Below are 13,893 nucleotides of genomic sequence, written 5' to 3'. Positions count from 1 at the left end.
TCAACCTCTCATACAGCTCCTCGTATGCCTTTTCCTTGGCTTTCGCCACATCCCTCTTTACCTGATGCCGCATCTCCTTGTACTCCTGCCTACTTTTCTCATCACCCTGTCGATCCCACTTCTGTTTTGCTAACCTCTTTCCCCTTATGCTCCCCTGCACTTCCTCATTCCACCACCACGTCTCCTTGTCTTCCTTTCTATTTCCAGATGTCACACCAAGTACCTTTCTAGCTGCCTCCCTCATCACTCCTGCGGTAGTTTCCCAATCATCCAGCACCTCTTCACCACCACCAAGCCTCTGTCTGACCTCTTCCCTGAACCTCACACTACAGTCTTCCTCCTTCAGTTTCCACCATCTTATTCTTCTTTCAGTCCTTACACTCCTCCTCTTCTTCTTCGTCTCCAAAACCATCCTACAGACCACCATCCGATGCTGTCTAGCTACACTGTCCCCTGCCAACACCTTACAGTCTCCAATCTCCTTCAGGTTGCATCTCCTACATAGAACATAGTCCACCTGTGTGCACCTTCCTCCACTCTTATAGGTCACCCTATGATCCTCCTTCTTCTTAAAATACGTATTCACCACTGCCATTTCCATCCTTTTAGCAAAATCTACCACCATCTGCCCTTCCACATTTCTCTCCTTTAGGCCATACCTACCCATAACCTTCTCATCACCTCTGTTCCCCTCACCTACATGTCCATTAAAGTCTGCCCCAATCACCAATCGTTCATTTATAGGTACACCATCTACCACTTCATCTAATTCACTCCAGAATCTTTCCTTCTCCTCCATCTCACAGCCGACTTGTGGAGCATAGGCACTGATGACATTTATCATCATCCCTTCAACTTCCACCTTCACGATCATCACCCATCAGAAACTCTCTTCACCTCCACTACACTCTTACTATACTCTTCCTTCAGAATCACCCCTACACCATTTCTCTTTCCATCCACACCATGATAGAACAGTTTAAACCCACCTCCAATGTTTCTGGCCTTGCTCCCTTTCCACTTGGTCTCCTGAACACACAACATATCTACCCTTCTCCTCTCCATCATATCAGCTAACTCTCTCCCTTTACCAGTCATAGTGCCAACATTTAAAGTGCCAACCCGAACCTCCACTCTCCTACACAACTCCTTTCCCTGTCGCCTCTGTAGACGTCTTCCTCCTCTCCTCCTCCTCCTTCGGCCGACAGTAGCCCAATTTCCACCGGTACCCTGTTGGCTAACGATACCTGAGGCGGTCGTTGTTAACCCGGGCCTCGACCGATCCGGTATGAAGTTCTTATTCGTGACCCGCATATTTGATTTGGCACATGTTTTACGCTGGATGCCCTTCCTAACGCAACCCTCCCCATTTATCCGGGCTTGGGACCGGCACTAAGAGTGCACTGGCTTGTGCCTCCCTAATGGCTGGGTTAACTACAAACACTAATACAAAGTGTTAAAAAACTACAAACATGGTGGATATGCGAAACTTTTAAGGATTAGTTCACTTTCCAAAAAAAATTTGCTGATAATTTACTCACCCCGATGTCATCCAAGATATCCATGTCTTTCTTTCTTCAGTCGAAAAGAAATTAAGGTTTTTGAGGAAAACATTCCAGGATTTTTCTACACAGAATGGACTTCAATGGCAACCAACTATACCAATGTTCAAAGAAGGTTCAAGTGTCCGTCTCAATGCAGCTTCAAAGTCTCTACACGATCCCAGTCGAGAAATAAGGGTCTTATCTAGCAAAACGATCGGTCATTTTCAAAAAAAAAAATATATATATATACTTTTTAACCACAAATGCCCGTCTTGTACCATCTCTGAGATGCACTACATATTACGCTAAAACAATATTCAAAAACAAGGAGTATATCATCAGACAGAGTGTAACGTAATAGCAGGTTTAGTCATTGTGTTTCCTTTATCTGTACTCTTTTTACCTCTAATTACCTTAGTCATGCTCAACTTTATTCGCATTAGTGGTGTGTGTTTTCATGCTGTAACCGGTGTGTGCACGGCTCATTTATCAAATGTGTGGTTTGTGGTTGAAAGTAGCCCGTTAAACACTATTGAATCAGAGAAGAAAGCCACAAACCCTCCTCTCACTGTCAGCAGATCCTCAGGAGAGATGCAGTCCAGCTGAGCTCGTAACTTTGATGCTGCTTGTGTTTTCCTGAGAACAGTGTGTTCATGATGAGATTTCTAATGCATTTCTAATTTCTCCACAGAAATCAACCAAAGGTTCTGTAGTGCTGGACTATGTGTTCAATCACGTGAACCTCGCTGAAACAGAGTATTTTGGCCTTCGCTATTGCGACCACAGTCATCAAACGGTGAGTGCTTGAAGATTATCACATGACAGCTCTTAAAGAAACCGATCATCCCAAAAATTAGAGGATAGGGATAGTCCACCCAAAAATGAAAATTCTGTCATCATTTACTCACCCTCATGCCATTCAAAACCTGCACTCAAAAAAAATAGCTCTTTGGCTGAACATAAATCAATCATGGACAGTGATTCCACGTGATTGAAACAAGTAAAACCCAATAGAATCAACTAACTTGGATCAATGGTGTTCATTTAACTTGAATGAATGGTTTTAGTTTAACTTCAATGATTAATGCTTCCTGTGTCCTGTGATTTACATAACAACAAACTAAATATATTGTCAAACCAAAATTTATTCAGACACCTTCAACTTTTTGCACATTATCACAGTTTATTCGCTATAGTTTAGAAAATGGTAACAAAATGAAAATAATAATATTTCACTGGTTTTGGCCATCCTTCTGTTAGACTGTCTCACAAATTAATTATGTTGAATATCTGTCAGCTGTTAAATTTAACTACACAATTAGATAATACCAATTTAGCTCAACCAATTACCAAGCAATGCTTAATTTTGTTCAGTCTGTGGTGTAAAAAGGTCGAATTAACGATTAATTAAAGAAAAAAATTAAGCAAAACATGGTCAGGTCAAAGTGTCTGAATAATTTTTGGTCCCATATTTTTATACATTTTACTGGTAGTCATTGTATGAAAATTGTTTGGGTATAATATGTCACAGTTTACTTAATTTTGCTATCCTCACTTGCATAAATTAACTATAGTGTCCTGCACCCATTAGTGAAAAAATATCAAAAAGTATATCTGGTGTCTGAATAATGTTTGGGTTTGACTGTAACTTTTCTTTACACATGTGATGTTCAGTGTTGGCAGTCTAGAAGTGATCACTACCATAGTGGTATTTTTAAAGCAATTTGAATTCTTGTTAGCATGTCACACCCCAAAACCACTAACATAAGATACACTTTTAAAAACCAACATAATAGAACATTAAACATTAACAAGTCTCCATTTTCTCATCTTGCTAAAAATGCAAATAACAACACTTTATTTCAATATTTAGTCTCCCAATTCAGCCCTGTGGAAAGCATGATGGGAAATAAAAAAAAGTCCTGCTTGATTGGGTTATTTGAAACATGTTATTTCAAAATTAAAACATCAAGTCAATTTAACATGAAGCAATCTCATTTGAACCAGAAACATGTTACAACGGTGTTGAATCAAAATGAATTTCTTAAATAAAGTGAAAAGCATAAAAAAATAAAAAAAAATTGAAGAATGTTGGTAACCAAACATTTTGGTTCCCATTGACTTCCACTGAATTGTTTGTCCATACACTCTTTAAAATAAATGCGTTTTATTGGCATCTATGGTTCCATGACGAACCTTTAACATCCATGGAGCCTTTGCATTTAACAAATTGGAAAACATTTCTTTACACTAAGAAAAAAATTTTATTTTAAGAACTGTTCACTTAAAGGTTCTTTGTGGAACCCAACATGTTGGGTTGAATGACCTTAAAGTCATTCAGGTTTGGAACAACATGAAGGCGAGTCATTTTAGTGTCTACTGTTTCTTTAAGAAAGTTTGCTAAAATATGAACTGGTCACGGGGTCCTTATAGGATCAAATCTGAGGTCAAGGTGGTAAGGTTTACCCAGGGGCCAAATTTTGGGAAAGGCAAAGTGCAGTGTTGTGTCATTACCTCATAATCTCGACCAATGAGAAAGCTGTTTCCCACAATGCCTTCCGGGCCCTGTCCCATGAGCCTGATTTATTACTGAGCATGCAGTGGGCGAGAAGCACCCCGTAACTTACATTCACACAAATCTATCAACTCTATGAACGGTTATTTTGGTAAAAAGAGACAGGAGGTAAAAATCCCTCCTCAAAACAGTGTAATTTACACCGTAACGTGGTGGTTTCTGCACTCTGGGTGTGGTTTACATGCGCTCTTGACTCATAGATGTATCATCTAATTGTAAGGCACTGAAAATTCCTTTGGCACAGATTTTGTAGGGACATTTTTAACATGATGTTAGACATGCAAAAAAACAAACATCTGTCCGCATTTACAGGTGGAAAAGTCTCTTATTTTGAACATTTCTGTTGCATCTTTTGTTCTGTTTGCTGTTTAGGCTAGTTGAGGTCATTGTTAAAGGGCTGGTTCGGGATTTTTGACATCGGACCTCATTTTTAAGTCAGCCTGGTTGTTATTCATCAGTGGAGACATTTTTTAAAAAAAATTATCCAGTCCTTATATTTGGATAGTTAGCCGATGCTAGGCTAGCGCGAGTCAATGGTATATGTTAGCCAGCCATTAAAAACCGTTTTACCCACTCCACAGTGCACCAAACGCAAATCAATTATAACACTAGACTATCGATGCAAATGTACGTTGAGAGAATAATGTTAGAAATCAAACTTACCTTTCATCTCAATGATCCCAAAGGAACTAGTTTCTCAGCAGCTGCGGAATTTTACTTTGCTCCGGTTAGTAATGCAGCAAAAAGTAAACACAGAACAGAAGCGCACTACAGTGTGTGCAGTACATGTGTGTACCGGCTCACTCGGTTGCCTAGGTAATCAATATCACTCCGCTGCTGCTGTAGACAAGGCTTATGATTACAGGGAACAAATTATAACTAATGCAATGTGATGAAAGGTAAGTTTGATTTCTAATATTATTCTCTCAACGGACATTTGCTTCGATAGTCTAGTGTTATAATTGATTTGCGTTTGGTGCACTGTGGAGTGGGTAAAACGGTTTTTAATGGCTGGCTAACATCTACCCTTGACTCGCGCTAGCCTAGCATCGGCTAACTATCCAAATATAAGGACTGGATAATTTAAAAAAAAAAATGTCTCCACTGATGAATAACAACCAGGCTGACTTAAAAATGAGGTCCGATGTCAAAAATCCCGAACCACCCCTTTAACATGTTGCAATTCAGTTGTTAAGGTTATTCAGAGTTATTAAACATCTTGCTATTCAGTTTCTAGACTAGAGAGTTTTGGGTGGTTTCTAGGTCGTTGCTATGTGGTTGTTCTGAGCAGTGTTATTTTAAGATTGTTTAGATATAATAAGTAAGGGATAATGTACATCCAGCCGGTTGTTATCTCAGAATAAACCCCCGACAGGGTGATGAATTTGCGTCGGGGTCTTGCATCAGCCTGAAGGGGGTTTATTCTGAGATAACAACCGTCTGGACATTATCCCGCTTATTACACGGCTACTTGCCACATAAGTAAATAAGTAGACATGAAATATTGATCTGAGTTGAAATATTTGATTAGGTCTGTAAGAGCCTCCTGTAAGTCTCCCATGTGTTCTGTGTTTTCGGTATTATTACTAATATTCACTGCACTCGGATTGTAGGTGGTGGGCGTGTCCACCGGGGTTTGGGCGGAAGTGATAGTGGTCTATTTGTTTGCTTCACCTGTTCACCTGAGTTCAATTGGGCTTTGACAGAGAGAGGGAGTGAGCCTGGGAGCGAACACTTTCTGTTGACCGCACTTTCGCACTCACACAGCACTTTATGACCTGGAAACTGCAGTACCAGTTGTATCTTGACGTGTTAAAGTGTAATAAATCAATGAACTTAGATCATTGAGTGGAACTGAGTTTCTGCGCGTTGTCTCTCAGTGTTTAGTCCCTCACGGCTGCAAATTTTGTTTTGCCTTGTCTACAGCCGCTAATAAGGTCTTTAAACGCAAAGCTTCCGCGGAGAGAGCAGTTGCTAGCGCAGCAAGTTCAAACTAGACGTACATTTAAGAGATACAGTATACAGTCATACCACTTATTACACAGCATTTCGCCACATAAATAATTATGGAGATAAGAGATATTGATTTCAGATTAAACTGTTTTATAATCGTACCTGTTTGTATTTTATAATCCAACAGTGTACAAATCAATAGTCACAAAATGGCAGCAGCTGCGTTTGTATGAAATGAGAGAGCGAGGCCACAATCTAATTTGTGTGTATAATTAAATAACTCTATACAAAATATTGATTTGACTGAGTTTTAATATTTTATTAGCTCACCAAATGCAAAACTTCCATGAAGAAAAAACGTTCCTAGCAAGCGTATAGCGCTGCTGACTTCAGTAACTCGGATGAGCCTGCGTTTCTGTTTTCAGCGGTTGTTATTTGGGAATAACATACCGCTGGATTGCGGGATTGACCAATCAGAATCAAGTATTCCACAGAGCTGTGTAATAATAGGATTTATTCCTTCAGTGAATTCCTTCATTGTAAGTTTGTGGGATGTTTTCCCCAACTGTTTTATCATCCCACCAAGTAGTAATGGATTGTTCAAATCATCTGCCATTAATGTTGCTTTTAAATTAAGGCTGTGTCCGAAATCACCCCCTATACCCTAATTCACTAATCCCTACTCCACTAATATAGTCCACTTGAAGGAGTGAATGAAAACGAGTGAGTGAATTTGGACACTGAGTCGAAGAAATGGCTGCCGCTTTTGTGTAGTTTGTGCTGTTTAACAATCATTTGAAACTTAGGAAACTGGCAGCTCCAGTAGTAATGAAAGGATTTATCTTCAACTCTGTTATGGAAACTAGCATCTATAAACCTTAATTAAACTATTTAATAATCAATTAAAAAGGAATTTATACCTGTATGATATTACACTGTTCCCACATTGGACCAGCGGTTTGGAAAATGGATGGATGAATGATTCAGCTGCGGCGCCATCTACTGGCAAGATACACTCATTTATTCAACGCTCGACTCTCAGTGCATTATGGGTATTCTCTATCTGTTGATCATACATCAGTTGTAAACTCATTATTGCGGTGCATTGTGGGATTGAATGAGTGCACTTGATAACATCCACAATGTTTTCAGACACCACTACAAATGGCTGTCCCTTCAAATAGTGTGATTTCGGACACAGCCTTAGACTCTCCCTGTTGTGTTTTTGAGCTCTTCAGTTCGGTGAAACACACCAGCTGCTCTAATGTGATTATTAGATGAGTCTTAGCGACTTAATGTATTCTAATTTAATAACGTGCAGCACTAATCCTCTTTCCGTCTGCACACACACCTTCACTCATTTCCTATTGTTTGCACATGTTTGTTTGTTTGCTTTGTCTCTCTATGTAAATGCGGTTCAGAGAGAGTTTAATATGTTTGTTGGGAAGTGAGGCTTCCCGTGCTCAAGTATTTCATGCATGCATTTGCGCATCCATTAAATAGCATATAAATCTTGTCTTCAAGGCAATGCCAGATACAATCCCCTCATGACTTCAGTGAAATATCACCTGACACGAGTATAAAACATTAAGAAGATCTTCAGGCTGTGTTTATGCATGATAATCCCTGAGATCCGTTCATTATGGAGGCCATGGGATGTTAATTTGCTGAACCGCCTCACAGATTGAATAAATCACTTTTAATGCCCTCAAAGTTGATGTTTTGTTTGCTAATGAAAGCATCTCTTTTTATATTGCTCATAATTAGTGTTAAAGTTCAGTTTGTGCATCGTCATGTAGCATTTGAATAACATTCGAGACTGGTGTGGCGCAAAGGTGGCGCTCATTAACGGTGCGCCACCGGCATCGCTCCATTCCCACGGCTCTCGGCCCCGCCCTGCTTTCCACAACAATGTTAGCTCATATTTCGCTCTTAATAGTCTATTTATAAACCCATTCTATCTCTATAATCAGAACCATTGTTAACAATACCAACCGCATTCAATCTTCATCCTCCAGTCCCTCAGCTAAAACGAAACGATGCTAAAACAAACAGTAAGTGGTGGCAAATCATTGTCTCAACGAGTTAGTCATTGAATCATTTAGTCAAACGATTCGTTTAAAATGGCCGATTAACTCAGTGACAAAGCAGAATCGTTGAGTCAATCATATCAATTTGTTCAAAAAATGTGGATTCATTCAATAACGAAAATGAAACTGTGTTGCTCAGATATGCAACTATTTTCGTTCGCAAGATATAGGAAAAACAGACAATTTTGTGTCTAAAATCAAAATGTAAGTCACCTAATAAACTGTTAACTTCTTGTTTATGGAATTGTATAAAATCAACATCACATTTGCAAAAGTGCTGATATTCGGGAAAACAGCACTTTTGCTCATATGATATTGCTTATAAATATTAAAAACAAGAACCCAAATGAGACTTTTTTTTGCAACATATCTTAGTTTTCGGAAGCATTTTTATTAATTTTGGAGGCCTCAAACAGGTGAAACATAGCAAAAGCCCACAGACGCGCGTTCAGCTCTAGACGACATGCTCTGACGTGCTCGAACTTCATGTTTTATTGATGGAGGCCACAGTGACTCTCGCACAAATTTTTAACGAGCCTGTTTCAGAGGCCGGTTTTAATAGGCCTCATATTATGCCAGCACTTGCATGACTGAACATCTCAGCATCTCAAAGCTTTTAGGGGGAACTAAAGCAAAGCTTCAGCACTACTCGTTAATTAAAGCCTGATGCTTCAGTTACATGATGTTTATTGTTTTTGATCTTGCATCTGATCAAATCTCTTATATTTACAGTACTGGCTCGATCCCTCAAAAACACTTGCTGAACATAAAGATTTGATAACAAGTAAGTATGCACTGGTTTTCTAATAAAAATTCACCTCGCCGTCTTCGGAGATGGTCTTTAATTCTTTATGCATCATGGGACGAAACGCATTGACCTAATGATTACCCCCGCCATTTTCAGTGGAGATTAAATATGGATCAGCGCAGCATGAGACGGAGCCGTAATGATTCTTTAAAGGCCTCCTGATAAAACTCATAGTGCATTTCAAATGATAATTTGGAAGTAATTATGCAGTTAACCCCATCCAAATAAGTAGTAATGAATAAAGTTCTGTTTGCATGTTTAGTTGCACAGCAAATATTTGCATATCTACTGATGTGAATGTAGGGCAAAATTTACAACACATTTGTTTAATTTGGTAATGAACTCCTCTGGGAAATTAATGCATTATATATCAGTGTTGCTGTTTTTTAATCCAGAGTACAACCTAGATATATTGTTATCCCTATTGTTTTAAAGATGTCCTATTATGCTTTTTAACATTTTCAAATTTCTTTAGTGTGTAATGTTGCTGTTTGAGCATGAAAAAGCTCTGCAAAGTTAAAAAAAGCACAAAGTCCCTCAAGCAGGAGTTCTTCTCTATATCAGTGTCAGTGTTTCTGAACTCCCTGAAACGCTCCATTGTAGTCTTGAGTTTTCTTCCGGGAACGAAAACATCACACTATTCCTCATTTAAATAATTTCCACCCAAAATTGCCTGGATGTAGAGAGTGATACTAATAAACTACATGTAATTGTTTTGTGCAACTGCTCAAAATTACCTATAATTATTGTTCTTACTTTGATAATTAATTGGGACCTGTAATCTGTGTAACACTAAAACAATAAATCATGTCTGATCCTTGTTAATGAGTGACAATTTTATCTGTTCTTTGATTCTATTTGTGGCACATCATGCTAGGTAGCCACGCCCACCGTAGAATCTCATTGGTCAAAACATCAAATATGTTCTGATTGGCTGTGATTGTGCATCATTTTTGCTTTAATTTAGGACAGACAAATCACTTGATCCTGAAAATGTTGCATTGCTACTGGTTAGGACTGGTTAGGTTAGGGTTTATTTAGCTTTAGTGTTTAGTGTTGATTGGTTGTTTTCTTCTTTCCAGCTGGACCTCCGTTCACGCTCTACTTTGGGGTGAAGTTTTATGCTGAAGATCCTTGTAAACTGAAAGAGGAAATTACAAGGTGTGTGTTCTGTGTAACGTGAGAATAAATCAGCACTATAGTTTAGGAATTATAGATAAAGTCATTTCAGTAATATCATGCTGGTTTTGGGTGTTGTGATGCTGTTTGACTGCGGTGCATCTCTTATACTGTCCATCTTTCTGTCTTCTCTCAGGTATCAGTTCTTTCTGCAGGTAAAGCAAGATGTTCTGCAGGGAAGACTTCCCTGTCCGTTTAACATCAGCACCCAACTGGGAGCTCTTGCTATTCAATGTACGTACAAATTCACAACATTTGTCCTAATTTCATATAGCAAATGCCACTTCCGTCGTTATTATTTATATAGAAATAATGTGCCAGCAGTTAATTAACTTCACTGAATTATAGGCTTTCCAACTTCTTTTATAATACATTTTATGACTCATATTTGTATTTAACATCAGAGTAAAATCTTACGTTATGTGATTGTTGTTATCTCACACATAATAGAATGATATATGTATGTGTATGTTTTTACAATTTAATTAATTTTTTATTTAATTAAAAAAAAAAAATTATATATTTTTATATTTTATTTATTTATTATAATAGTATTATTTCATCATTTCATTTCATTTTTTTATTTATTTAATCATTTTATTTTTTTTTTTTTAATTTAATTAATTTATTTATTATAATTTTATTTAGTTTTATAATTTCATTTTATTAGTTTATTTTATAATGTACTAATCTATTTTCTATAATCTATTTCATTTATTTATTATAATAGTATTATTTCATCATTTTATTTTTTATTTATTTAATAATTTTATTTATTTATTTTTAATTTTATTTATTTATTATAATTGTATTTATTTATTTATAATTTTATTTATTTCAACAATTCTTTTTATTTATTTATTATAATTTTATTTATTTTTATAATTTCATTTTATTAGTTTATTTTATAATGTACTAATCTATTTTCTATAATCTATTTTATTTATTTATTTTAATAGTATTATTTCATCATTTTATTTTTTATTTATTTAATAATTTTATTTATTTATTTTTAATTTTATTTATTTATTATAATTGTATTTATTTATTTATAATTTTATTTATTTCAACAATTCTTTTTATTTATTTATTATAATTTTATTTATTTTTATAATTTCATTTTATTAGTTTATTTTATAATGTACTAATCTATTTTCTATTTTATCTATTTTATTTATTTATTATAATAGTATTATTTCATCATTTTATTTTTTATTTATTTAATAATTTTATTTATTTATTTATTTTTAATTTTATTTATTTATTATAATTGTATTTATTTCAACATTTTCTTAATATATATTATAATTTTATTTGTTTCATTGTATTTATTTATTTATTTATCATTTTATTTATTTCAACATTTCTTTTTATTTACTTATTATAATTTTATTTATTTTATTAATTCATCTTCTTTTTACCACATGACAGTGTGTCCTCTTTGTCTTTTCCTACAGCTGAGCTCGGAGATTACGACCCATACAAACACACACCAGGTTACGTGTCAGAATATCGCTTTGTCCCCGACCAGAAAGAGGAACTAGAGGACACCATTGAACAGATTCATAAAACTCTCATGTAAGACAGTAAGAAACACAGTACATCTCACACCTTAATCCGTAATAATCCCATCACAGATTAGATCTCACCGTAGCCGAGAGCTCAAACATCACATTCCTTTTGAAAGTCATTTGAAAGGACAAGCTTCAGTAGATATAAGAGCTTCCCATGGGAATGGGGCGCTGGTGTTTCGTGTGAGGGACAGTAAAGATTCCTCCCTCTGGCCGTCGTCCATGTCTGTGTAACGAGAGCCGCTGTCAGTGTGTTTGAAAGACTTGACCCTTTGCCAAACACTCACCTGTCTGCATGTGGAGAGCCGGTGAGTGTGTGATGGGCTGCACCTGTCCGATGACACACCGTGGCCACATTTACACTACATGCTTCAAATGACCCAATTCCCAATTGACCCACGAATGTGTAAACAGGAAAAAAGCAACTGGATTCGGATATTCTCATTGGTTTCAGGCCTCATTCAAATGAGGAAATAAATCTGATATGATATGAATCAGATACGTGCATTTGCGTCTGCCATGTAAGCGGACAGATCGGATATTCCCATCAATGCGACTCGTTTGGTGCCGGTGGACACCAATCGCGATCACATGACTCTTTTTAATGGCGCAATGGAGGCTCAACCCAATGTTTTGTTGACCTTTAAAGCAAAAGCTTGTATTATCATTTCATCTGCGCTGTTTTTACTTCCTTTTCGACCTCAGACTTTCCGGGTCAATTCGACTTCCTTGGGTTGTTTCACCAAATGTTTAGTGAATGCAGATATCGGATACGGGTCACTTTTTTAAGCTGGTTGTCAAAAAAATCAGATATAGTCAACAAATCAGAATTGGGCATCAAGACCTGCAGTATAAATGCGGCCTATCAGACAAAAGATGACGAGCTTTGAACATTGAGGAGCTCAAATGAACGAACTGGAGCGAGATAATTGTTAACGTGACGTGACTTGATTAGAGTATATGACATTTAACCTGTTAAGCTGCACCAGTGCGTCGGCGCACTGAAGCGTTTTTTTTTTTATATATATAGCTCAAAGTTACTATCAGATTTAATGTTATACTTCGACAAACTATACATCATTAAAAAGATATAAGACTCAAGTTTCAGTATTTGACCACTATTGTATTCTGAGAAACTTATAGCGACAGTTATTTCTTAATTTGTGTCAGGAGTTATGAAATGAAAAAATTAGTCGATACCTTTAATATGAATTATGCGCGTCAGCCGCTTTCATTCATAAAAAAACTCCCGTGCTGTCGTCATGACAGCGATACACAAAACAACATCCCTCAGGGCTTTAGCTCAAAAATGTGCAGATTTGGAGAAATATTGATATATTCTCGTAGATTCACATCATATTTCTATAGACAGGAATAATATTTATTGAATTTATACCCAAATGCGTCGATGTAATCATTATGAGCGCTTGCATACTCTGATACTTGTGTTTTCAATTCATACCAATAGCCTGACGGCGCTATATGCACAATAATTGTCCATATATAGAACATGAAGAAGAGCCATGATCATGTGACATTCCAGGACGTCACTGGTACACACAAAGCTACAGAGTTCGCGCTGTAAAATGCAGATACAGATGTTTTGAAGATAATAAACATGATTGCAATGATATTTGAGTTACCTGTGTTTTCCAAGCCATGCCAGGTATTTTCATAATAATAGATTATATTTATAATGTAATGCTAATCTATATAGACTATCATTGTGCAGAACAGTATACAATAGTATATTTTCTGTCTGATTTTTTTTATCTGAAGCCAAATTAGATTACAGAAGATTATTTAAAATACTCGACTTGCGTTTTAAAGTAAGTTTGGAGCACAAACATGGTTTTAATCTCATAAATTGTCATGTATTGATGGTGTGCTAAGCTAACATGCTAGCTCCCTAGGTGCACCTGCAACCTAGAAGTTATACTTTTATGTTTTTTGAATGCTTACTGAAAGTTTCTTTATTCAAGAATGTTCTTTATTCTTTATTTAAAATGTGAGGTGAACTTTGAGAAAAGAATTTAGGGATTGAAACCCTATGAATAGCATGTGAATAGCCAGTCGTTAGTAACTATAATGCAGACAAAAGAAATGCATATTTCGAGCCATAACCAGGCTGGAGAGGTGTGAATGTGTGCAGGGGGAGACTGAGACTGAATGG

At 36.6% G+C, this 13,893-nt stretch overlaps 1 protein-coding gene across 1 annotated transcript in view; it reads left to right on the top strand.

Annotated features, from left to right (window-relative positions):
- Nucleotides 1-13,893, top strand: part of epb41l4a (erythrocyte membrane protein band 4.1 like 4A) — a 64,000-nt gene that overhangs the window by 17,417 nt on the left and 32,690 nt on the right. Inside the window, exons 2-6 of the mRNA XM_081354658.1 lie at nt 2,236-2,340; nt 8,895-8,946; nt 10,053-10,131; nt 10,286-10,383; nt 11,607-11,727. Coding sequence (XP_081210784.1) covers nt 2,236-2,340; nt 8,895-8,946; nt 10,053-10,131; nt 10,286-10,383; nt 11,607-11,727 — 455 coding nt within the window. The remainder of the gene's footprint in view (nt 1-2,235; nt 2,341-8,894; nt 8,947-10,052; nt 10,132-10,285; nt 10,384-11,606; nt 11,728-13,893) is intronic.

This window comes from Scardinius erythrophthalmus (genome assembly GCF_964197995.2).
Source record: "Scardinius erythrophthalmus genome assembly, chromosome: 23".
Taxonomy (NCBI): domain Eukaryota; kingdom Metazoa; phylum Chordata; class Actinopteri; order Cypriniformes; family Leuciscidae; genus Scardinius; species Scardinius erythrophthalmus.
Note: the sequence above shows the minus strand (reverse complement) of the source record. Positions and strands in the feature narration are given on the sequence as shown.